The sequence below is a fragment of the Bufo bufo genome, chromosome 4 (assembly GCF_905171765.1).
Source record: "Bufo bufo chromosome 4, aBufBuf1.1, whole genome shotgun sequence".
In the NCBI taxonomy this organism is placed as follows: Eukaryota; Metazoa; Chordata; class Amphibia; order Anura; family Bufonidae; genus Bufo; species Bufo bufo.
The window spans coordinates 635,443,046-635,470,050 of record NC_053392.1 but is presented as its reverse complement, the minus strand read 5'-3'; the positions used below and the strand labels follow the sequence as shown (position 1 = coordinate 635,470,050).

The 27,005-nt window shown below is 48.5% G+C and overlaps 3 protein-coding genes and 1 pseudogene across 3 annotated transcripts; 2 read left to right on the top strand and 2 right to left on the bottom strand.

Moving 5' to 3' along the window:
- LOC120999411 overlaps positions 1 to 16,231 on the top strand; it is a 46,127-nt pseudogene extending 29,896 nt beyond the window's left edge.
- A 681-nt stretch (positions 16,232 to 16,912) lies between these two features.
- Positions 16,913 to 17,293, bottom strand: LOC120999885 (histone H2B type 2-F). The gene has a single exon (XM_040430936.1). It carries the CDS (start codon positions 17,291 to 17,293, stop codon positions 16,913 to 16,915), a length of 381 nt encoding a protein of 126 aa, XP_040286870.1.
- Positions 17,294 to 19,101: 1,808 nt separating this feature from the next.
- On the top strand, positions 19,102 to 19,512 carry LOC120999410 (histone H3). The gene has a single exon (XM_040430292.1). The coding sequence runs from the start codon at positions 19,102 to 19,104 to the stop codon at positions 19,510 to 19,512; it is 411 nt and encodes a 136-aa protein (XP_040286226.1).
- Positions 19,513 to 22,114: 2,602 nt separating this feature from the next.
- LOC120997588 (histone H1A-like) lies at positions 22,115 to 22,813 on the bottom strand. The gene has a single exon (XM_040427684.1). The coding sequence runs from the start codon at positions 22,766 to 22,768 to the stop codon at positions 22,115 to 22,117; it is 654 nt and encodes a 217-aa protein (XP_040283618.1). The 5' UTR covers positions 22,769 to 22,813.
- Positions 22,814 to 27,005: the final 4,192 nt, after the last annotated feature.

Below are 27,005 nucleotides of genomic sequence, written 5' to 3'. Positions count from 1 at the left end.
ACCTGGCCTCCACAGTCACCGGACCTGAACCCAATCGAGATGGTTTCGGGTGAGCTGGACTGAAGAGTGAAGGCAAAAGGGCCAACAAGTGCTAAGCATCTCTGGGAACTCCTTCAAGACTGTTGGAAGACCATTTCAGGGGACTACCTCTTGGAGCTCATCAAGAGAATGCCAAGAGTGTGCAAAGCAGTAATCAAAGCAAAAGGTGGCTACTTTGAAGAACCTAGAATATGACATATTTTCAGTTGTTTCACACTTGTTTGTTATGTATATAATTCCACATGTGTTAATTCATAGTTTTGATGCCTTCATAGTCTTGAAAATAAATAAAACTCTTTGAATGAGAAGGTGTGTCCAAACTTTTGGTCTGTACTGTATATGCGTCCAGGAGGAATGAATCGACCGCCTCCAGGACGCGTCCCTGCGTTCGGCGGTCCGGAGGCGGTTAAATAACATAAAATACGTAAAAATTAAAACTAATAATCTTGATCTAGGAGGACGAGGTCCATATGGAGTAGGAGGTTGAGGAGGCGGTGGATGTGGCGGTGTAGGTGGAAGCGGCGGTGGAGGAGGAGGAGGAGGTAGCCTACACTGCTTTTTGGTTTTAAATTTATTTATATATTTTTTTAATTAGGGTACACCCCAAAACATTGGGAAATATAACCTGTGATAACGCCCTCCAGCCGTGCTAAACACACGTTCAGACAATACACCGGCTGCAGGCCAGCACCTCCAAGGGGTAAAGGGCAAGCTCAGGCCATGTGCCCAATTTGGAGACCAAGAAGTTGCAGGGGCTGACCCCTGTCAGTCAGTTCATGTAGGCGTGTGCACACTTACTGCTCCACCATGTTGCACGTCCCCGTGACGTCCACCATCCATTTGGATATCTGCTCTATCAAGTTTCCATGTTCTTTTCTGTGCCTACCATGGTGATCGCGGTTAGCGGCGAATCAGGGTTCCACGCCAGAGAGGGAGCGTGAGAAAGAGAGACCACATCCGAGGGAGGTCAATGGCTGCAATGGGATGAAGCGGAAATGTGGGAGAAGCTATTAAAGCAGAAGGATCGAATGAAAGGGCCAATTAAAGACGAATTGTAGAAATGTAAGTCCCTGTCACCTATGCAGAGCAGGGGTTTATTCATGTCAAAAATAGTAAAATGTTCACTGCAGAACACTCCAGTGATGCCCGTGATCTGATTTGGGTGCCACCCTGCTGTGAATGGGGATCCTTCTCCTCATCCTCCAGACCTAGACAGTACGCCTGCTACTGCCCACCGCAGCAAGGGACCGAGCACACCAAAGCCAGCTCCAAGGAGTTCCCTGACGTGGCAGTTCTTCAGACAATGTGCTGACGAGAAGACACGAGTGGTTTGCACGCTGTGCAATCAGAGCCTGAAGCGAAGCATAAACGTTCTCCACCTGAGCACCACCTGCATGACCAGGCATCTAAGTGCAAAGCACGAGCTGCAGTGGAGAAGACACCTGAAAAACCAAGAAAGGTCTCTGACTCCTCCTGCTTCCTCTTCTGCTGCAGTCGTGGCCTCTTCATCCACCTCTGGAGTGACAGTGCCACCTGCCACCCCGCAGAGGATCTGCCAGCAACACCACCACCTGGGTCACCAAGCATCTCCACAATGTCCCACGGAAGCGTTCAGCTCTCCATCTCCCAAACGCTGGAGAGGAAGAGGAAGTACCCCCCTACCCACCCGCCATCCCTGGCCCTGAATGCCAGCTTTTCTAAATTACTGGCCTTTGAAATGCTGTCATTCCGTCTGGTGGAGACGGAGAGTTTTAAAGGCCTTATGGCGGTGGCTGTCCCACAGTACGTCGTGCCCAGCCGCCACTACTTTTCCAGGAGAGCCATCCCTTCCCTGCACAACCAAGTGGGGGACAAAATCAGGTGTGCACTGCGCAACGCCATCTGTGGCAAGGTGCACCTGACTACGGATATGTGGACCAGTAAGCACGGTTGCAGCACGCCAGATCTGCAGGGTATAGCGAAGCGAGGTCACGGTTATAGGCAATCGAGGGTTGCTCACTGTATTGGAGAACCCTGGGCAGGCATGCGACAGTGAAGGAGAGGTAGACACAGTTCCTCTGGGGCACACTCTGTATGTAGGGATCAGGCCTGATGGTGGATGAGGTGCCCTGGATGTTACAGGTATTTTGAGTGCCTGGGGCAAGGTCCCTGTTGGATTTGTGACGCCAGTGCCTGTAACGGTGGCACACCGATTTATAGTTGGAATAATTGAGGTACACAGGTGGTATAGTGAACCAAACGTTGCTTTACTTAACAGTCCAACTTTGTACATGCAGATGGTAACACAGTCCTTTAGATCACAGCTTTACAAGCAGGCTTACTCCACAAGATGGCAGGTATTGATCATGCAAGATACTCAGAGGGTAAATCCACAACACACTCAGAATCAGGTTGTACCTTTCCTCAGAAATAGTGTACACTGTCCTTTCTAGAACTCCTGTCTGGTTTCAATCCCAAGGCCCGGATGCCTAAATGGTGGCTTAAATCCTTGGTTTATATATATCTTCCTCCCGTATTAAATCCTTGCTTTGCTTCCTAAAGCCTCTGCCTATCAGTGTTACTTATCTTTGCTTGTAATATCCTGACTTGTCTGATGAAGGACTGTGGGTTTCTCCCAGGAGGTTCTGTCCTTCTACTGGGGTGTCTTCAGAGCTAACTAAGGCTCTCTTGATCAGCAGGTAGGCTAGGATCCCTCTACTAGCCTCCTGGTAACAACTAGTAGCCTGGGCTGTCTAGCTGCATGTCAGGAGGAGGCCCTCAGCTTGTCCCTGGCTGGTGCCTTCTAACTTCTGTCTCTGCAGACTCCTGACTCTGAATTCCCACTCCCTGTCTGGGCCTGAACCTTTATACTAGGGGCTCCCTATCTCCCTCTAGTGTCTGGGATGTCTAACTACACCCAACTAGGCCTGCTATTGCATCATACAGGGGAACATTGCATATAAAATCACATTAGAAAATACGTTAAATGCTTAATAAAATATAACATTCCTGTCCCTTGTGAGTAGGCGTAACGCGCACACCAATTGACCCTTGTGCAGTGCCCACACCTATCTAGTGGGACACTACATACCACCACGCTATAACGTTGCCCGTCCTCGGCGCAACATGGAGGGGCCCTGCCCAGCTGGATACTGCACCTGAAAAAGAGAAAATAATGCAAAGCAGGAAAATTTCATCTACATTTGCAAGAATACATTATATGCATAAATCAGGCAGTTCCACTGGCTTAGGAACAAGTGACGGTGAAAAGGGGCGTCGCTCTCTTCTCTCAGGATAGTGTGAGGGAACAGGGGTGCTGACCTGGTGCAGCATATCAGTGATACCAGGATAGTCCATATGTGCAAATTGTCCATAATAGAACAGTAGAACAATATAAAAACAATTTAAAGTTCTTGGAGGCTCAAGGAACAAATATGAGTCCGTACCCAGGTTTCTTTCTTATTTAGAACAAGCGTCTTTCACCAGACAAGTCAGGATACAAGCAAGGTAGATGATCATAGAGGCTCAGGTACTTTTGAGTCCGTCTCTGGGCACATTTCTTTAAAATAGCAAAATCTCAGAGGCTCAGGTACTTTTGAGTCTATCTCCGGGCACGTTTCCTTGAAATTTGATGTTGCACAATAAAAAAACAGCACATAAAAATAGCCCACATTATTCCATTGACATATATATATAAAAGAGGTGCTGCAATACCCTTAATCAACCTGAAAAGGGGGTTAGAGGGTTAAAGGTGCAACATAGAAACAGGCACAACTTGGCATAATTTTGAAGAAGCAGGCAGGAGGTCCTGGAAACAAGATGGCTTTGCTGACATTGGTGTTTCAGTGGGTGACCACCACCACTGAGCCGTGGGTAACTGGCAGCAGCAACAAAGGACCAAAACAAAGGACTCCTGTCCTGAAAGGGTTAAATTCTCAGCAATGAGGTCCCTTGATGAAAGCAAATAAATCAAGGGCCTAGCAGGCCAATTCACAGGGGCATGTCATAATCACTTTGCATTTCAGCGGTGCTCCCTGGCTCTGCTTGTAGATGAGGCCTGTAATAAGCCTCCACAGGCGGATGTGCCCACAACACGGTATTGGGGGGCAGCTGCAGCATAAAGGTACCCCTAATAGGTATTGGCCCCATAGGCCTAGGGGTAATGACAGTTGCTGACCGCACCGGTGCAGGGATAACTATGGTAGGCTGTGCTGGCCTAGGTACCGCCGCCGCAAGCGGTCCGGTAAGCTCTGGAACAACTGACTCTGCAAGTCACTGTGTGAGAGGGCCTCCTTGGGGGCCTCAGTGCAGCCGCAGTAGCAGTAGGTGGCCGGCTGGTAGGGACAGGTACCCTTACCTCTTCCTTCCTCGGTGGCGTCTGGATCCTGGCGGTGGCAATTCTGCGTAACTCTCGCAACTTTTCCTCCAGACGGACGATCTGGTCGTCCAGGCTCTCGGTCTCAGGATCGCTGTCCTCCGCTGTCGCCGCCGGCACTTGTACCATTACGGGTGCATCCTGCGCAGCCGCTGCAGGCTCAGGTGGCGCATCAGGTCTTTTACCCTTCCGGATATTATCCAGGGTAACATGGAGTCTTTTCAGATTCTCCATCTCTTGCATCGTTTTCTCCTGGCGAGGCAGCTCGGGGGATGGATAGGGGCTCACCCATTTCTGCAATACTGTGGGCTGCCAGAAAACATTCGGGCCAATGAAAGAGCCCCGCTCTTGAAACGCATGATGGGCCGGTTCTGGAGAGCGCGCTGGTTCGCGCTCGCAGCCAGAGTAGTCCTCATCTGCTTCCCAGTCCTCCGGTTCTTTCCTGGGACGGGTCACGGCAGTGGCATATGGGCCTCGCAGGCCCTCGGCAGGGGTGAATTCCACTTCCTCTCCCTCGCGGAGGTTATGCATATATTCGGAGAGGTAACTCCGCTTGACGGACCTCCGGTTCACATATAAGTCTCTGCCGGTGGTATAGTCCTGTATAAAACCGTAGCCACGGTTCTTATCGAATGCCACAACCAACCCCTTTCTCCTTTCCAGGCGGGGTTGGGTGTCAGTGTGGCGCTCATGAACGGTCTTTGCCAGTTCCTCATAGTATATCTTGGTCTTGGTATTTTTCTTTATGGCGGCCTCCCGGATATCTGCCATCAACGCTGACCACTTGAACGAGGGCTGGAAGAAGTCTCTCCAGGAGCCATAGTAGGTCTCCGGTTGCGTCCTCGGTGGCGGGCAGACGGGTCTCTCCGGTCCCGGAGAGTAGGCCGGTGGAGCGTCCTCTGGCTCAACACCAGTACTATCCATCTTTGACAACTCAGGCGCGGACATCCCAACAGAGCAGTCTTCACTCTTCAACATGCTCGATCCTTCTCTGGAGAGCGACAGGGTGGCGCCAATAAGTTCAGACAGATCCTTCCTTTGCACTGGGAGGCCGCCCCCCAGGTACTCCAGTATGGGGGAGGCGGAGTCCATTACTGCAGACATGCAAATGTCCAGACAGGCGGTGGCGCCGACATTGAGCCTTTCCCGCTCTTTTCAGCAAAAAGGCGTCAACTTTTACCGCCAATTCAGGATGAAGATGACGCAGCAGTAAATTCAAGCAAGCTCAGCGGCCATCTTTAGCAAAACGCTGTCTATTCACTGACAGTAAGCGGTGGCTCAAATAAGCAGCAAACAGTCCAGAAAACACTATCTTCACACCGCTAATTCTTTTCAGTTCTTTGGCCAAGCAATTTTGAATAAAACAATAGGGCTTGGTCACTTTAAGGCACTTTTTAGCACACAGTTTTATATCCGCAATGGCGCAGGAATGTTCGTTATCCTGTTCGTGACGCCAATTTATGCAGCACGCCAGACCTGCAGGGTATAGCGAAGCGAGGTCACGGTTATGGGCAATCGAGGGTTGCTCACTGTATTGGAGAACCCTGGGCAGGCATGCGGCAGTGAAGGAGAGGTAGACACAGTTCCTCTGGGGCACACTCTGTATATAGGGACCAGGCCTGATGGTGGATGAGGTGCCCTGGATGTTACAGGTATTTTGAGTGCCTGAAGCAATGTCCCTGTTGGATTCGTGACGCCAGTACCTGTAACGGTGGCACACCGATTTATAGTTGGAATAAGTGAGGTACACAGGTGGTATAGTGAACCAAACGTTGCTTTACTTAATAGTCCAACTTTGTACATGCAGATGGTAACACAGTCCTTTAGATCACAGCTTTACAAGCAGGCTTTATTCCACAAGATGGCAGGTATTGATTATGCAAGATACTCAGAGGGTAAATCCACACTGCACTCAGAATCAGGTTGTACCTTTCCTCAGAAATAGCGTACACTGTTCTTTCTAGAACTCCTGTCTGGTTTCAATCCCAAGGCCCGAATGCCTAAATGGTGGCTTAAATCCTTGGTTTATATATATCTTCCTCTCGTATAAAATCCTTGCTTTGCTTCCTATATAGCATCTGCCCATCAGTGTTACTTATTTTTGCTGGTAAGATCCTGACTGTGGGTTTCTCCCAGGAGGTTCTGTCCTGCAACTGGGGTGTCTTCAGAGCTAACTAAGGCTCTCTTGGTCCGCAGGTAGGCTAGGATCCCTCTACTAGCCTCCTGGTAACAACTAGTAGCCTGGGCTGTCTAGCTGCATGTCAGGAGAAGGCCCTCAGCTTGTCTCTGGCTGGTGCCTTCTAACTTCTGTCTCTGCAGACTCCTGACTCTGAACTCCCACTCCCTGTCTGGGCCTGGACATTTATACTAGGGGCTCCCTATCTCCCTCTAGTGTCTGGGATGTCTAACTACACACAACTAGACCTGCTATTGCATCATACAGGGGAACATTGCATATAAAATCACATTAGAAAATACTTTAAATGCTTAATAAAATATAACATTCCTGTCCCTTGTGAGTAGGAGTAACGCGCACACCAATTGACCCTTGTGTAGTGCCCACACCTATCTAGTGGGACACTACACGGTCAGGGCCGTTATATCTCCATAACAGCACACTGGGTAAATGCAGTGGCGGCTGGGCCTGAGGCGGATAGCAGTTTGGCGCATGTCCTTCCACCACCGAGGATTGCAGGGCGCTTCAGTTTGCCTTCTGTTGCTTCCTCCTCCTACTCCGCTTCCTCATCCTCTACCGGCTCCTCATCCGGTCAGCGTAACCCCTTCACCACCAACTTCAGCACAGCCAGGGGTAAACGACAGCAGGCAGTGTTATAACGTATCTGTTTGGGGGACAAACCCCACACCGCGCAGGAGCTGTGGACGGGCCTTGAACAACAGACCGATGAGTGGTTGGTGCCAGTCAGCCTCAAGCCCGGCCTGGTGGTGTGCGATAATGGGCGAAATCTCGTAGCAGCTCTGGGATTAGCCGGTTTGATGCACATCCCTTGCCTGGCGCATGCGCTGAATTTGGTGGTGCAGAAGTTCCTTAAACATTACCCCGACATGTCAGAGCTGCTGCATAAAGTGCGGGCCGTTTGTGCGCGCTTCCGGCGTTCTCACCCTGCTGCTCGCCTGTCAGCGCTGCAGTGCAACTTCGGCCTTCCCGCTCACCGCCTCATATGCGACGTGCCCACCAGGTGGAACTCCACCTTGCACATGCTGGACAGACGGTGCGAGCAGCAGCAGGCCATAGTGGAGTTTCAGCTGCAGCAAGCACGGGTGAGTCGCTCTGCGGAACAGCAACACTTCACCACCAATGACTGGGCCTCCATGCGAGACCTGTGTTCCTCGTTGCGCTGTTTCGAGTACTCCACCAACATGGCCAGTGCCGATGACGCCGTTCTCAGCGTTACTATCCCACTTCTATGCCTCCTTGAGAAAACACTTAGGGCGATGATGGAAGAGGATGTGGTACAGGAGGAGGAGGAGGAAGAGGGATCATTTCGTAGGGTTTCCGGCCAGTCATTCCCAAGTGCCTCCGAGGGTGGGTTCCTGCACCCACAAACCCAAGGTACACAATTGTCCAGCCAGGGCACAGTTCTGGAGGATGAGGAGGTGGAGGATGAGGAGGATGAGGAGATGGAGGAGGAGGAACCGTGTTCACAGCAGGGTGGCACCCAGACCAGCTCATGGCCATCACTGGTGCGTGGCTGGGGGGATACAGAGGACACAGACGATACACCTCCCACAGAGGACAGCTTGTCGTTGCCTCTGGGCAGCCTGGCACACATGAGCGATTACATGCCGCAGTGTCTCCACAACGACCGCCGAGGTGCCCACATTCTAACTTGTGCTGATTCCTGGGTGGCCACGCTGCTGGATCCCCGTTACACGGACAACGTACCGTCCTTAATTCCCTCACTGGAGCGTGATCGTAAGATGCGCGAGTACAAGCGCACGCTGGTAGACGCGCTGCTGGTGGCATTCATTGTCCCCATTGACTTCAATGCGGTTTGGGTTCGGGGTCAAGTTCGGGTCCCGAACTCGAACTTTTTTGTGAAGTTCGGCCGAACTCGAACATCCAGGTGTCCGCTCAACTCTATTTGTCACTAAACATTTTGGAAGGAAAGGCGAGTTCTCTCAGGGGTATCTGTGCCCCCCGCCGCACCGAACACCCGCTCTGGCCGGGCAGGAAAGCATGTCCATGGAAAACTCGCCCAGTTGGGGCCACACATCAAGTTTGCATGCCCAGAAGTCCAGGAGATCTTGGATCATGGGTTACAGGGTGCAGTCCAAGTATGTCACCGCCTGCTGGTTCAGGTTCTGCTGGATGTCCTGCTGCTGGAGCTGGGTGGTTTCTTCAGAGGGCGGCTGAAGAAAGCTGCTCATTATAGACGGAAGTTGATGCATGTGATGCTTCTATCCCCCCCATCCCCCCCACACACACACAACAGCCCCCCCAGTAAGACCATAATGAGGACCGCCTGGTAATATGGAGGCTGTACTATAGTGTGAAGGCTGAAATCTGTAGGCTGTAATATAATGTGGAGGCTGTAATATCATGTGGAGACTGGTAATATGGAGGCTGTAATGTAATGTGGAGGCTGTAATATAATATGGAGGCTATAATGTAATGTGAAGGCTATAATATAATATGGAGGCTGTAATATAATGTGGAGGCTGTAATATAATGTGAAGGCTGTAATATAATGTGGAGACTGTAATATAATATGGAGGCTGTAATATCATGTGGAGGCAGTAATATCATGTGGAGACTGGTAATATGGAGGCTGTAATATAATGTGGAGCCTGGTAATATGAAGGCTGTGATATAATGTGAAGCCTGGTAATATGGAGGTTGTAATGTAATGTGGAGCCTAGTAATATGGAGGCTGTAATATAATGTGGAGCCTAGTAATATAATATGGAGGTTGTAATTTAATGTGGAGGCTGTAATATAATGTGGAGCCTGGTAGTATGGAGGCTGTAATAAAATGTGGAGCCTGGTAATATGGAGGCTGTAATATAATGTGGAGCCTGGTAATATGGAGGCTGTAATATAATGTGGAAGCTGTAATATAATATGGAGGCTATAATGTAAAGTGGAGGCTGTAATATAATGTGGAGGCTATAAAATAATATGAAGGCTATAATGTAATGTGGAGGCTGTAATATAATATGGAGGCTATAATGTAATGTGGAGGCTGTAATATAATGTGGAGCCTGGTAATAAGGAGGCTGTAATATAATGTGGAGCCTGGTAATATGGAGGCTGTAATATAATGTGGAGCCTGGTAATATGGAGGCTGTAATATAATATGGAGGCTATACTGTAAAGTGGAGGCTGTAATATAATGTGGAGGCTATAAAATAACATGATGGCTATAATGTAATATGGAGGCTGTAATATAATATGGAGGCTATAATGTAATGTGGAGGCTGTAATATAATATGGAGGCTTTTCGGGAGCAATCCTGGCGGCTATCAGGGCACTTTACACCCAACCAAGCGCTAGAGTGTGGGTCAATGGGGTACTTTCTGACCCCTTTGATATCAGTAATGGTACCCGCCAGGGCTGCCCCCTGTCTCCCATGATATTTATTTTGACCATAGAGCCTTTGGCTCAAACCTTACGTCAAAGCCCCGATGTGGAAGGAGTTGTTATAGGAGGCATAGAACATAAAGTCCGCTTATATGCAGATGACATTATCCTGACGTTGTCTAGACCGCAAACATCTCTTACGGCTGCCATCGATATTATAACTCGATTTGGAGAACTCTCGTTCTATCAACTGAATGCTCTTAAATCCCAGGCTCTTCCAATAAATATCCTTTCAACCCAGAAGAAGAAGCTGAGGGATGCTTTCGACTTAGACTGGCAGAATGGCCAAATTGACTATCTGGGGATAAAGCTTACAGCATCATTTAAGAAGCTATACGCGGTAAATTATCTCCCACTTTTAAAGGTTCTGGAGAAGGACCTTGAGAACTCAGCTAGATATGAGGTGTCTTGGGTAGGCCGTATTGCATCCTTTCAGATGTTCACTCTCCCTAAACTCCTATACATATTTAGGACACTACCTATTGCTCTCCCAGGTAGCTTCTTTCAGAAGTGTTCCCAGTTGATTAATGCATTGATCTGGAAACGGCATAGACCCAGAATAGCAATCACCATAATGCAGAGATCGAGACTCCGGGGTGGTCTGGGTCTCCCGAACATCTATGAGTATTTTCTGGCCTCGCAGGTATCACAGCTAAGGGAGTGGTGGGTGGGCAATTCTGCTAAACAGTGGGTACATATAGAAACAATACTATCTCCTGGTAGCAGTTTAAAAACCCTCCATCTGACATTTAAGCGACTACCATCGGCTCCGACATTGGTATCTGTGGCATTGGAAAACTGGGTCAGATTCCATAAGTTATGCACCCGGGAGTCTGGATCCTTTCCACCCAGCACCCCAGTAACTGTATTTAACTTTCTTATTCCGAATATTTCGGTGACGTCCTGGGAGCTGAGTGGACTGGATCTTCTCTCTAAATTATTTATCTCGGACACCCTTTGCCCTTTTGAATATCTTCATAGACGATTCCTGATCCCACACACAGATTTTTATAAATGTTTGTGTATTAGACACTTTTTAACAGCTAATTGTCCGTTTGTTCTGGTGTGCAGTCAGGAAGTCTTTACATTATGGTCACTTCCCCCGCCAAAAAGCACACGACTGCGGCCTTTGTATATGATGATGGGGGATAAAGGATTATTTGTTAAAACTACTCCACTGCTTACTTGGGAAAGGGACTTAGGGCTAATGTTTTCTGAGGAGCAGTGGTTAGCGGCCTTTTCTTGTATATCGAAAAATATTCGGTGTGCTTTACACTATGAGTCCTTGATGAAAGCCATACTACGGTGGTATTATACGCCGGACCGCTTGAGCTATATCTTTCCTGATACTTCACATTTATGTTGGCGAGGATGTGGGGGGAGAGGCACATTATATCATATTCTGTGGTCTTGTCCGATGTTGCGGGATATATGGAGGGCTACATTCTCTCTTGCCTCGGATTTGCTGGGTTTCCGGCTCCCGCCATCTCCCTCATTGGCTCTGTTATGGATTGATTTGGTTAGGATACCATCTGAGGGCAGGGTGATGCTGGGACACCTTTTTCTTTCAACTAAATTAGCTATAGTAAAAAATTGGAAGTCACGGGATGTTCCAAGACTAAATTCTACCTATATACATGAGCGTGCGTTGGTGGGAGCTGGGGACGCAGCCGGGAGGTTCGAGAGGAAATGGGGCATATGGAGGGCCTCTCCACTTGCTTTACTGTCCTCTGTTTGATATACTCAATTCATACTTAATATATTGTTGGATGCCCGGTAGCATAAAATTTACCGTAAATCTGTACAAATTATGTTTGTATAAAAATTACATTTGGCTAAATATTGCCGAATGACTGCACTGTATGTTTTATGTTTTATGTTTTATATCTTTATTTTATTTTTGTTTGCTGCGTTTTTCATTGCTGTATTGCTCTCCATGCATAATAATGTATGTCTTTTTTTTTTTCAAAAAAAAAAAACTAATAAAAACTATTGATAAAAAAAAATAATAATATGGAGGCTATAATGTAATGTGGAGGCTGTAATATAATGTGGAGGCTGTAATATAATGTGGAGCCTGGTAATATGGAGACTGTAATATAATGTGGAAGCTGTAATATAATATGGAGGCCGTAATGTAATGTGGAGGCTGTAATATAACGTGTAGGCTGTAATATAATATGGAGGCTATAATGTAATGTGGAGGCTGTAATATAATGTGGAAGCAGTAATATAATATGGAGGCTGTAATACAATATATGGAGGCTATAATGTAATGTGGAGACTATAATATAACATGGAGGGTATAATGTAATGTGGAGGCTGTAATGTAATGGCTGTAATATAATATGGAGGCTATAATGTAATGTGGAGCCTGGTAATAGGGAGGCTGTAATATCTTGTGAAGCCTGGTAATATGGAGGCTGTAATATCTTGTGGAGGCTGTAATATCATGTGGAGCCTGATAATATGGAGGCTGTAATATGTTGTGGAGGCTGTAATAATGTGGAGGCTGGTAATGTGAACGCTTTAATATATTGTGGGGCCTGGTAATATGGAGTCTGTAATATTATGTGGAGGCTGTAATATAATATAGAGGCTGTAATGTAATATGAAGGCTGTAATATAATATTGAGGCTGTAATTATAATGTGGAGGCTGTAATGTAATGTGAAGGCTGTTATATAATGTGGACGCTTGTAATATAATGTGGAGGCCGGTAATATGGAGGCTGTTATATAATGTGGAGTCTGTAAGATGAATGTTGTAATATCATGTGGAGGCTGGTAATATGGACGCTGTAATATTATGTGGAGGCTGTAATATAGTATGAAGTCTGTAATATCATGTGGAGGCTATAATGTAATGTGGAGGCTGTAAATAAGGAGGCTTTAATATAATGTTGAGGTTAATAATATAATATATAGGCGTTAATATAATGCAGAGGATATAATGTAATTTACAGGCTGGTAATATGGAGGTTGTCAATTAATGTGGAGGCTGTGATGTAATATGGAGGCTGTAACATAATGTTTACGCTGTGATATGATGGAGAGGCCGGTAATATGGAATCTGTACTATAATGTGTAGGCCAGTAATGAAATATAGAGGCTGCAATGTAATGTGGAAGCTGGTAGTATGGAGGCTGTAATGTAATGTAGAGGCTAGTTATATGGAGGCTGTGATGTAATCTGGAGGCTGTAACATAATGTTTAGGCTGTGATGTAATGTAGAGGACGGTTATATGGAGTCTGCAATATAATGTGGAGGCTGTAATGTAATGTGGAGGCTGTAATATAATTTGGAGTCTGTAATGTAATGCAGAGGCTGGTAATATTAAGGCTGTGATGTTATGTGGAGGCTGGTAGCATGGAGGCTGTAATATAATGTAATGTGGAGGCTGGAAGTATGGAGGCTGTCATATAATCAGGAGGCTGTGATGTAATGTTTAGGCCGTGATGTTATGTAGAGGCCGGTAATATGGAGTCTGTAATATAATGTGGAGGCCGGTAATTTAACATGGAGACTGTAATGTAGAGGCTGTTAATACGGAGGCTGTAATAAAACATGGAGGCTGGTAATATTTGGGCTATAATCTAATGTAGAGGCTGTAAAATGTTGTTGAGGTTGATAATATAATATGGAGGCTGTAATATAATTTGAGGGCTGTAATGTAATGCAGAGGCTGGTAATATGAAGGCTGTAATATAATGTAGAGGCTGTGATGTAATGTGGAGGCTGTTAGTATGGAGGCTGTAATGTAATGTTTAGGATGTGATGTAATGTAGAGGACGGTAATATGGAGTCTGTAATATAATGTGGAGGCTGGTAATGTCACATGGAGACTGTAATGTAGAGGATGGTAATATGGAGGCGGTAATGTAACATAGAGGCTGTAATGTAATGTGGAGGCTGGTAATTTTTAGGCTGTAATATAATGTGGAGGCTATAATGTAATGTAGAGGCTGTAATATGTTGTTGAGGTTGATAATATAATATGGAGGCTGTGATGTAATGTGGAGGCCATTAATATGGAGGCTGTAATATAATGTAGATGCTGTAAATATGGAGGCTGTAATATAATGTTGAGGATGATAATATAGAAGCTGTGATGTAATGTGGAGACTATAATGTAATGTGGAGGCTTTAAATATGGAGGCTGTAATGTAATGTTGAGGTTGATAATATAATATGGAGGCTGTAATATAATATGGAGGCTGTAATTTAATATGGAGGCTGTAATATCATGTGGAGGCTGGTAGTATGGAGGCTGTCATATAATGTGGAGGCATTGATGTAATCTTGATGCTGAAACTATGGAGGCTGTAACATAATGTTTAGGCTGTGATGTAATGTAGAGGACGGTAATATGGAGTCTGCAATATAATGTGGAGGCTGTAATGTAATATGGAGGCTGTAACATAATTTGGAGGCTGGTAATATGGAGGCTGTAATGTAATGCAGAGGCTGGTAATATGAAGGCTGCAATATAATGTGGAGGCTGGTAGTATGGAGGCTGTAACGTAATGTTTAGGCTGTGATGTAATGTAGAGGACGGTAATATGGAGTCTGCAATATAATGTGGAGGCTGTAATGTAATATGGAGGCTGTAACATAATTTGGAGGCTGGTAATATGGAGGCTGTAATGTAATGCAGAGGCTGGTAATATGAAGGCTGCAATATAATGTGGAGGCTGGTAATATGGAGGCTGTAATGTAATGTGGAGGCTGTAATGTAATGTGGAGGCTGTAATATAATGTGGAGGCTGAAAATATGGAGGTTGTAACATAATGTTTATGCTGTGATGTAATGTAGATGACGGTAATATGGAGTCTGTAATATAATGTGGAGGATGTAATGTGGAGGCTGGCAATATAAAGGCTGCAATATAATATGGAGGCTATAATGTAATGTAGAGGCTGAAAATATGAAGGCTGTAATATAATGTTGAGATTGATAATACAAAATGGAGGCTGTAATGTAATGTGGAGGCTGGTAATAGGGAGGCTGTAATGTAATACGGAGGCTGTCAATTAATATGGAGGCTGTGATGTAATGTATAGGCCGCTAATATGGAGGCTGTAATATAATGTGGAGGCCGTAAATGTAATATGGAGACTGTAATGTAGAGGCCGGTACTACGGAGGCTGTAATATAATGGGGAGCCTGGAAATGTAATATGGAGACTGTAATGTAGAGGCCGGTTATACGGAGGCTGTAATATAATGTCCTGGCCAATAATGTAATATAGAGGCTGTAATGTAATGTGGAGGCTGTAATATAATTTTGAGCCTGTAATGTAATGCAGAGGCTGGTAATATGAAGACTGTTATATAATGTGGAGGCTGGTAGTATGGAGGCTGTAATGTAGAGGCTAGTAATATGGAGGCTGTAATGTAGAGGCTAGTAATATGGAGGCTGTAATGTAATATGGAGGCTGGAATATAATGTGGAAGCTGTAATATTATATGTAGGCTGTAATATAATGTGGAGGCTGTGATATTATGTGGAGCCTGGTAATGTAATGTGGAGGCTGTAATGTAATGTAGAGGCTAGTAATATGGAGGCTGTAATATAATGTGGAGGAAGATAATGTAATATGGAGGCTGTAATAGAAACATAGATGTAAGGTGGAGGCTATAATGTAATGCAGAGGCTGTAATATAATGTGGAGGCTGTAATATAATGTTGAGGTTGATAATATAATATAGAGACTTTATTTGAATGTGAAGGATATGATGTAATTTACAGGCTGGTAACATGGAGGCTGGAAAATGAAAACCACCAGCACTTCTGAGCTCAGCCAATCAGAGCTGGAGGGCGGGGCCTGGAGTTCAGGAACAGCCCCGCCCCCAGTTCTCTTTCAGGTCCGCCCATGCTCCATATAAAGGAGGGCTCTGGGCTGAGCAGTCACTGCTCTCTGCTCCTCACACCTAGAAGATGTCTGGTCGCGGTAAAGGAGGGAAAGGGCTCGGGAAAGGCGGCGCCAAGCGGCACAGGAAGGTGCTCCGTGATAACATCCAGGGCATCACCAAGCCTGCCATCCGCCGCCTAGCTCGCACATCTCCGGCCTCATCTATGAGGAGACTCGCGGGGTGCTGAAAGTCTTCCTGGAGAACGTCATCCGGGACGCCGTCACCTACACCGAGCACGCCAAGAGGAAGACCGTCACCGCCATGGACGTGGTCTACGCGCTCAAGCGCCAGGGCCGCACTCTCTACGGCTTCGGGGGTTAATGCTGCCGCCTCCGTCCTCACAGCACAAAGGCTCTTCTCAGAGCCGCCCACATCTTCCCGGGGAGGAGGAGCTACAATTCCACTGAGGGGTTAACACCGCCCGCACATCAGGAGATCAGCGGCGCCCTGTGCTCAGTACAGCCGGAGGTCTACATTACAGAAAACCCCCCAATAATCGGTGTAAATCCCGAGGCCCGGGTGTTCTCCACCGCAGCTACGAGACGAGCTGTGCTCGGAGACTGAGGGGTTAATCCGTCCCGCCAATGAGCGGCGCTGATACAAGTCACATGACCGGCTCCTCCTGTAAATCAGAAGCTCAACTATAGGCGGGAAATTCAAATGAGTGACGAGATCCTGATCTCTCCCAGCCAATAGCAGAGCTCTGGACCCCGCAGCCGTTATGTGCCCGTAGGAGCCTCGTCCTCCTGCACTGAGCGGCCGCACAGCCTCTCTCCAGGGAGCGCCACACTGAGGAGGATGATGGGAGTAGTGATCGGGCATGGAGGAGGAGGATGAGGGGAGCTTGTAGTGTAACTTCCGATAGCGTTACCGCATCTCATCTAGCTGACAGGGAGGAAAACCGCAGCCACTGTGAGAACGGGGAGACCCGGGAGCAGCTCCGCTGGAGACAGGGTGGGGGCTCTGAGAAGAGCCTTTGGGTCCGGAGAGCGGCGGCGGCGCTCACTTGGCGCTGGTGTACTTGGTGACGGCCTTGGTGCCCTCGGAGACGGCGTGCTTGGCCAGCTCTCCGGGCAGCAGCAGGCGCACGGCGGTCTGGATCTCCCGGGAGGTGATGGTGGAGCGCTTGTTGTAGTGAGCCAGGCGGGAGGCTTCCCCTGCGATGCGCTCGAAGATGTCGTTGACGAAGGAGTTCATGATGCCCATGGCCTTGGAGGAGATGCCGGTGTCGGGGTGGACCTGCTTCAGCACCTTGTAGACGTAGATGGCATAGCTCTCCTTCCTGCTCTTCCTCCGCTTCTTGCCGTCCTTCTTCTGAACCTTGGTGACGGCTTTCTTGGAGCCCTTCTTGGGCGCTGGGGCGGACTTGGCTGGATCGGGCATTCTGACGGAAGACAAAATCTCGTCTGTTCTCCTCCTGCCACCGCGGCGGTATTTATACACGGGCCATGCAAATGAGCTGCTGCTGACTGCGCGCCGATCTACTGGAGGAGAGGGTCACGTGGTGTCTCCACTTCTCCCAATTGGCAGCCTCACATCCATTCAGCTGAGCCGGGGGCGGAGCAAATAGAGGGGCGGGGCTCACATCCATCCAGCTGAGCCGGCGGGCGGAGTAAATAGAGGGGCGGGGCTCACATCCATTCATCTAAGCCGGGGGCGGAGCAAATAGAGAGGCGGGGCTCACATACATCCATTCAGCAGAGCCGGGGGCGGAGCAGCAAGAAGGGAGGGGCTCACATCCATTCATAGAGCTGAGTCGGAGGGCGGAGCAGCAGGAGGGGTTGGGCTCATAGCCATCCATTCAGCAGAGCCGGGGGGCGGGGCTAACATCTCTCTTCAGTCTATCAGGGCCTCGCTGCTCGGCTGATAACCGCCCCTCACTGCGCCCCGCCCCCTGCTGGTAGTGACGCCGCCGCTGAGTGTACTGTGCGTGCAGGGGGGTCGTGCGCTCTATCCCTGGACACCAGCGCAGCGATGGAGCCGCTCTTCTCCGCACAGTGAATACGGGACTGTTCTCCCCTTCTCCGGTGGGGGGCGGGAGAAGGCGGCCACTGACGGGTTAATACTGAGCAGGCTATGGGGGCGGGGCTATAGAACTAGTACCTTGGCTTTTGAAATTCCCGCTCAATTACCGTCCTGTAAGAATCCAGCCCCGCCCCTCCTGCTGCTCCGCCCCCCACTTTTGCTCTTCTCAGAGCCCCGCCCCTCCTGCTGCTCCGCCCCCCGCTCTTCTCAGAGCCCCCACCTTCTCTAGGACGGAGCTGCCGCATTGTGTGAATACATGGAAGCCTCATGTCCGAGGCGGATTATTCCCTCATTATAGACCACTGATCGGGAGGATGGGGGGAGTAGTGATCGTATACTCGGGAGGATGAGGGGAGTAGTGATCGTATACTCTGGAGGATGGGGGGAGTAGTGATCGGCCAGAGAGAAGGATGGGGGGAGTAGTGATCAGTGAGGAGGATGGGGGAGTAGTGATCAGACACTGAGGATGGGGGAGTAGTGATCGGCCAGAGCAGTTGGGCGATGAGGAGGATGAGGGGAGTAGTTATATGGTACTGAGGATGATTAGGGGAGTAGTGGTCAGCCAGTGAGGATGATGGGGGGAGTAGTGATCTGCTGATGGATGGATGTGAGCCCCGCCGTGCGCTCTATCCCCGGACACCAGCGCAGAGAGAAGGGGGCGGAGCTATAGAACAAGTACGTTATAGTGATTGGCTGATCTCTGGCTTTTGAAATTCCCGCTCAATTACAGTCCGGTCAGAATTCAGCGGCCGTGGAGGAGCAGTCCATTACACACAGGGGCACTTGCCGCTCCTGACATGCTGCGAGAACGGGCAGACATTGCTGCTGTAGAGGGTTCGTCCCCTGTGTGTAATGGACTGCTCCTCCACGGCCGCTGAATTCTGACCGGACTGTAATTGAGCGGGAATTTCAAAAGCCAGAGATCAGCCAATCACTATAACGTACTTGTTCTGTAGCTCCGCCCTCTTCTTCCACTTGGGCTCCGCCTCTTGTGAACGATGATTGGTAACGGAAGTTTTGGCGGGCACATCACTGTACGAATAAACCAATAGGGATGTAGGGGTGTGGTTTACATGAGCCAATGAGGACGAGGCCGGGAGTATAAATGATCTGCACGGTCCGTTCCTCACCTCACTCTCTTGCTGTGTACAGATCTCTGCAGAGCCATGGCCAGAACCAAGCAGACAGCCCGTAAGTCCACCGGCGGGAAAGCTCCCCGCAAGCAGCTGGCCACTAAGGCCGCCAGGAAGAGCGCCCCCGCCACTGGCGGAGTCAAGAAGCCTCACCGCTACCGGCCCGGGACCGTCGCTCTCCGGGAGATCCGGCGCTACCAGAAGTCCACCGAGCTGCTCATCCGGAAGCTGCCCTTCCAGCGCCTGGTGAGAGAGATCGCCCAGGACTTCAAGACCGACCTTCGCTTCCAGAGCTCGGCCGTCATGGCCCTGCAGGAGGCCAGCGAGGCTTACCTGGTCGGGCTCTTCGAGGACACCAACCTCTGCGCCATCCACGCCAAGCGGGTCACCATCATGCCCAAGGACATCCAGCTGGCCCGCAGGATCCGAGGGGAGAGGGCTTAGATCTGCGCCCCGCACCCAACAAAGGCTCTTCTCAGAGCCGCCACCTCCTCCAGAGACGAGCTCCACTCCGCCCTTCATTCTCCACCTCTGCTCACAGGAGGCAGGGTTAACCCTTTCAGCGCTCTAATTAGTAAGAGCAGTTCCTTTATTCTAAAAGCGCTCTCTGTATCTCCCCCCGTCTATCAGGGACTCGCTGACCGTGACCGATAACCGCCTCCCTGCCCCCCGCCATCTCCACTCAGCGCTGCTGGGGGCGGAGCTATAGGACAAGTGCTTTACAGTGATTGGCTGATCTCCTGGCTTTTGAAATTCCCGCTCAATTACAGTGCGGTCAGAATTCAGCGGCCAAACCCTCTACAGCAGCAATGTCCGCCCGGACTTCCTGCTCTTCCCTTCCGTCTCTTCGTCACAGACGTCCCCGCATTCTCCGCCATGTCCTGAGCGCCAATCCTATCCCCGCCCCCATAGCACCGGTGTATCCCCGAGTGCCCGGCTCTGTGGATCCATCCAGCCGCTCGTCCTTCACTACCTCCTCCCCCTCCTCCTCAAGTGTCCAATCACTACTCCCCCCATCCTCCTCAAGTGTCCAATCACTACTCCCCCCATCCTCCTCAAGTGTCCAATCACTACTCCCCTCATCCTCCTCACTGTCTGATCACTACTCCCCCCATCCTCAGTGTCCAATCACTACTCCCCCCATCCTCCTCAAGTGTCCAATCACTACTCCCCCCATCCTCCTCAGTGTCCAATCACTACTCCCCTCATCCTCCTCAGTGTCCAATCACTACTCCCCCCATCCTCCTCAGTGTCCAATCACTACTCCCCCCATCCTTCTCTCTGGCCAATCACTACTCCCCCCATCCTTCTCTCTGGCCAATCATTACTCCCCCCATCCTCCTCACTGTCTGATCACTACTCCCCCCATCCTCCTCACTGTCTGATCACTACTCCCCTCCTCCTCCTCAAGTGTCCAATCACTACTCCCCTCATCCTCCTCACTGTCCGATCACTACTCCCCTCCTCCTCCTCAAGTGTCCAATCACTACTCCCCCCATCCTCCTCAAGTGTCCAATCACTACTCCCCTCATCCTCCTCAAGTGTCCAATCACTACTCCCCCCATCCTCCTCAGTGTCCAATCACTACTCCCCTCATCCTCCTCACTGTCTGATCACTACTCCCCCCATCCTCCTCAAGTGTCCAATCACTACTCCCCTCATCCTCCTCACTGTCTGATCACTACTCCCCCCATCCTCCTCACTGTCTGATCACTACTCCCCCCATCCTCCTCACTGTCTGATCACTACTCCCCCATCCTCCTCACTGTCTGATCACTACTCCCCTCCTCCTCCTCAAGTGTCCAATCACTACTCCCCTCATCCTCCTCACTGTCCGATCACTACTCCCCTCCTCCTCCTCAAGTGTCCAATCACTACTCCCCCCATCCTCCTCAAGTGTCCAATCACTACTCCCCCCATCCTCCTCAAGTGTCCAATCACTACTCCCCCCATCCTCCTCAGTGTCCAATCACTACTCCCCTCATCCTCCTCACTGTCTGATCACTACTCCCCCCATCCTCAGTGTCCAATCACTACTCCCCCCATCCTCCTCAAGTGTCCAATCACTACTCCCCTCATCCTCCTCAGTGTCCAATCACTACTCCCCTCCTCCTCCTCAAGTGTCCAATCACTACTCCCCCCATCCTCCTCAGTGTCCAATCACTACTCCCCTCATCCTCCTCAAGTGTCCAATCACTACTCCCCCCATCCTCCCCACTGTCTGATCACTACTCCCCCATCCTTCTCTCTGGCCGATCACTACTCCCCTCATCCTCCCGAGTATACGATCACTTCTCCCCCATCCTCCCGATCAGTGGTCTATAATGAGGGAATAATCCGCCTCGGACATGAGGCTTCCATGTATTCACACAATGCGGCAGCTCCGTCCTAGAGAAGGTGGGGGCGGAGACAGCAGGAGGGGCGGGGCTGGGCTCACAACCTTCTATACAGCTAAGCCGGTGGGCGGAGCATCAGGAGGGGCGGGGCTCATTTACATTCATTCAGCTAAGCCAGGGGGCGGAGCAGCAAGAGAGGAGGGGCTCACATCATCCATTCAGCTGAGCCGGGGGCGGAGCTTGTCCACGGCCGCTGAATTCTAACCGGACTGTAATTGAGCGGGAATTTCAAAAGCCAAGGTACTAGTTCTATAGCCCCGCCCCCATAGCCTGCTCAGTATTAACCCGTCAGTGGCCGAGAACAGTCCCGTATTCACTGTGCGGAGAAGAGCGGCTCCATCGCTGCGCTGGTGTCCAGGGATAGAGCGCACGACCCCCCTGCACGCACAGTACACTCAGCGGCGGCATCACTACCAGCAGGGGGCGGCGCGCAGTGAGGGGCGGTTATCAGCCGAGCACCGAGGCGCTGATAGACTGAAGAGAGCGGCGCTGACAGGGTTAACCCGCCCCCTATTCCTGCCCGCAGAGGAGCCGGAGCCCCCGCCCGCTGTGAGCGGAGAACGAGGGCAGAAGGGCGGAGTGGAGCTCGTCTGAGGAGGAGGTGGCGGCTCTGAGAAGAGCCTTTGGGGGAGAGGTGCGGGCGGCGCCGGTTACTTCTTGGCCGCGCTCTTCTTGGCTTTCGCCGCTTTCTTAGCCGGACTCTTGGCAGCAGCCTTTGGTTTGGCCGCCTTCTTAGCCGGACTCTTGGCCAGCTTCTTGGGGGCAGCCTTCGGCTTCTTGGGGCTCTTGGCTGCTTTCTTGGCCGCGGCTGGTTTCTTCGCCTTTTTCGGGCTCTTGGCCGGAGCCTTCTTGGGCTTCTTCGGGGATTTAGCGGGTTTCTTGGCCGCAGTAGCTGCAGGTTTCTTGGCCGCCGCCGGCTTCTTCTTCTTGGCCGCCGCCTTGTCCTTGGTCTCCTGCTGCTTCTTGTTGAGCTTGAAGGAGCCGGAGGCGCCGCTGCCCTTCACCTGGGTGAGGGTCCCCTTGGTGACCAGAGCCCTGATGGCCACCTTGATGCGGCTATTGTTCTTCTCTACATCGCATCCTCCGGCAGCCAGAGCCTTCTTCAGGGCGGCCAGAGACACCCCGCTGCGCTCCTTGGAGGCGGACACGGCTGTGACCAGGAGCTCGGACACGCTGGGACCGGACGGCCTCTTGCTTTTCTTGGCGCCCCTTGCTGCCGCGGCGGATTTCCTCGGCTGCTTCTTGGACTTGGCGGCCGCTTCGGCGGGAGGAGGAGGAGCGGCTGCTGGCGCGGTCTCTGCCATCGTGTGAGACGTGGGGAGAACACAAAGACTTCTCCTGGAGAATACACTGAGGCCGGAGCCGGGGCCGCCTCTTATATGTGGAGCGCTGCGCAGTGATTGGCTGCCGAGCTCCGCCCTCCTGCGCGTCTATTGGCTGACACTGGACACTGGCCCCGCCTTCACCCCTCTCAGCCCGGCTGCAGCTCCGCTCTCCCCTTGTGCTTCCCTGCCCGGGAGAAGAGCCCTTTAGCGGCTAGAACCGGACAGGAGAGGCCGCCTTCTCCGCGCCTTCCTCCTCCCGGACATCCCCCCTCACCGTGTGCCGCCGTCTGTGGCGGAGGAGGCCGGAGCAGGCCCCGGGATCTCCGCCACAGTCCTCCCGCTCTGCCTGCCGTTCTGCACATCCGGCTGGATCCGGCCCGATGGCTCCGCTGCGGGGGCTCGTTCCCTCTCTTCCCGGCCCTCGTCCCCATCCCAGGGCTCTTTCCCACAAGGTGGGGCCGCAGGAAGCTGCTTGGACGCTGCGGGGAGGAGCTGGAGCCGCGGAGAGCCCGGGAGGGTAACACAGGCGGCGTCCTCCGCTCCCTGCCGGCTCCAGTGCTCCGTGTCCCCGCACATTCCCCGCCGCAGTGATGCCGCCTCATGTGTGTACAGGGCTCTCAGGGAGCAGAGATGCGTCTTGTGGTCAGGGCTCCGCAGATGACAGAGGACTTCTCTCCTGGGCTCCTGGCTGCAGCAGAGGGGGTGCCGGTACAATGGGGCAGAGTATGGCCCCGCCCCCCAGAAGTGTGGACCCCGCTTTACTGACCCCCGGAAACATTCTGGGGAGTAAGAAAAGTAGAGAAAACTGCCCCTATAATCCCCCTCATTGCACCTCCGTAATCTCAGTACAATACGGCAAAGTATAGTATAGTGCAGTATAGTACAGTATATTATAGTACAGCATAGTATAGTACAGTATAGTATATTATAGTTTAGTGCAGTATATTATAGTACAGTATAGTACAGTATATTATAGTGCAGTATATAATAGTATAGTATATTATAGTACAGTATATTATAGTACAGTATAGTATAGTATATTATAGTATAGTGCAGTATAGTATAATGCAGTATATTATAGCATAGTATAGTACAGTATATTATAGTATAGCACAATATAGTATAGCACAGTATAGTATAGTACAGTATATTATAGTATAGCATAGTATAGTACAGTATATTATAGTATAGTATAGTGCAGTATAGTACAGTATATTATAGTACAGTATATTATAGTATAGTACAGTATATTATAGTATAGTACAGTATAGTATAGCACAGTATAGTATAGTGCAGTATAGTACAGTATATTATAGTATAGTACAGTATATTATAGTACAGTATATTACAGTATATTATAGTATAGTGCAGTGCAGTATAGTACAGTATATAATAGTGCAGTACAGTATAGTATAGTACAGTATATTATAGTATAGTACTAGTGCAGTATAGTACAGTATATTATAGTATAGTGCAGTAAAGCATAGTATAGTATAGTACAGTATAGTAAATAATAGTACAGTATAGCATAGTATAGTACAGTATATTATAGTACAGGATAGTATAGTACAGTATATTATAGTACAGTATAGTATAGAACATTATATTATAGTACAGTATATTATATTACAGTAAAGCATAGTATAAGGATAGTATAGTACAGCACAGTATAGTATATAATAGTACAGTATATTATAGTGCAGGATAGTATAGTACAGTATATTATAGCACAGTATAGTATAGCACAGTATAGTACAGTATATTATAGTACAGGATAGTATAGTACAGTAGAGTACTGCATAGTACAGTATATTATAGTACAGGATAGTACAGTATAGTACAGTATATTATAGTACAGTATATTATAGTATAGTACAGTATAGTGCAGTATAGTATAGTACAGTATATTATAGTATAGTACAGTAAAGCATAGTATAGTATAGTACAGTATAGTAAATAATAGTACAGTATATTATAGTACAGTATAGCATAGTATAGTACAGTATATTATAGTACAGGATAGTATAGTACAGTATATTATAGTACAGTATAGTATAGAACATTATATTATAGTACAGTATATTATATTACAGTAAAGCATAGTATAAGGATAGTATAGTACAGCACAGTATAGTATATAATAGTACAGTATATTATAGTGCAGGATAGTATAGTACAGTATATTATAGCACAGTATAGTATAGCACAGTATAGTACAGTATATTATAGTACAGGATAGTACAGTATATTATAGTACAGGATAGTATAGTACAGTAGAGTACTGCATAGTACAGTATATTATAGTACAGGATAGTACAGTATAGTACAGTATATTATAGTACAGTATATTATAGTATAGTACAGTATAGTGCAGTATAGTATAGTACAGTATATTATAGTATAGTACAGTAAATCATAGTATAGGATAGTATAGTACAGCACAGTATAGTATATAATAGTACTGTATAGTACAGTATATTATAGTACAGGATAGTACAGTCTATTATAGTACAGTATAGTACAGTATATTATAGTACAGTAAAGCATAGTATAAGGATAGTATAGTACATCACAGTAAAGTATCTAATAGTACAGTATATTATAGTAAAGTATAGTACAGGATAGTATAGTACAGTATATTATAGTACAGTATAGTACAGTATATTATAGTACAGTATATTATAGTACAGTATAGTATAGTACAGTATATTATAGTACAGTATAGTATAGCACAGTATAGTATAGTACAGTATATTATAGTACAGGATAGTATAGTACAGCATAGTATAGTACAGGATAGTATAGTACAGTATATTATAGTACAGTATATTATAGTACAGGATAGTATAGTACAGTATATTATAGTACAGGATAGTATAGTACAGTATAGTATAGTACAGTATAGTATAGCACAGTATAGTATAGTACAGTATATTATAGTATAGTATAGTACAGCACAGTATAGTTCAGTATAGTACAGCACAGTATAGTATAGTATAGGATAGTATAGTATAGTACAGTATATTATAGTATAGCACAGTATAGTATAGTACAGGATAGTATAGTATAGCACAGTATATTATAGTACAGTATATTATAGTATAGTACAGTATAGTATAGCACAGTATAGTATAGCACAGTATAGTATAGTACAGGATAGTATAGTATAGCACAGTATATTATAGTACAGGATAGTTTAGTACAGTATATTATAGTACAGGACATATAGTATAGTACAGTATATTATCCACCTCCGGACCGCCGAACGCAGCGACGCGTCCTGAAGGTGGTTGATTCATTCCTCCTGGACGCATATACGCGTCCTCTCGCGAGACGCGAGATTTCCTGTGAACGCGCGCACACAGGCGCGCGCGTTCACAGGATCGGAAGGTAAGCGAGTGGATCTCCAGCCTGCCAGCGGCAATCATTCGCTGGCAGGCTGGAGATGCGATTTTTTTAACCCCTAACAGGTATATTAGACGCTGTTTTGATAACAGCGTCTAATATACCTGGTCCTCTGGTGGTCCCTTTTGCTTGGATCGACCACTAGAGGACACAGGTAGCTCAGTAAAGTAGCACCAAACACTACACTACACTACACCCCCCCCTGTCACTTATTAACCCCTTATTAACCCCTGATCAACCCATATAGACTCCCTGATCACCCCCCTGTCATTGATTACCCCCCTGTCATTGATCACCCCCCTGTAAGGCTCCATTCAGACGTCCGTATGATTTTTACGGATCCACTGATACATGGATCGGATCCGCAAAACACATACGGACGTCTGAATGGAGCCTTACAGGAAAGTGATCAATGACGGGGGTGATCACCCCATATAGACTCCCTGATCACCCCCCTGTCATTGATCACCCCCCTGTAAGGCTGCATTCAGATGTCCGTATGTTTTTTACGGATCCACGGATACATAGATCGGATCCGCAAAACACATACAGGCATCTGAATGGAGCCTTACAGGGGGGTGATCAATGACAGGGGGGTGATCACCCCATATAGACTCCCTGATCACCCCCCTGTCATTGATCACCCCCCTGTCATTGATCACCCCTCTGTAAGGCTCCATTCAGACATTTTTTTGGCCCAAGTTAGCGGAATTTTATTTTTTTTTCTTACAAAGTCTCATATTCCACTAACTTGTGTCAAAAAATAAAATCTCACATGAACTCCCCATACCCCTCACGGAATCCAAATGCG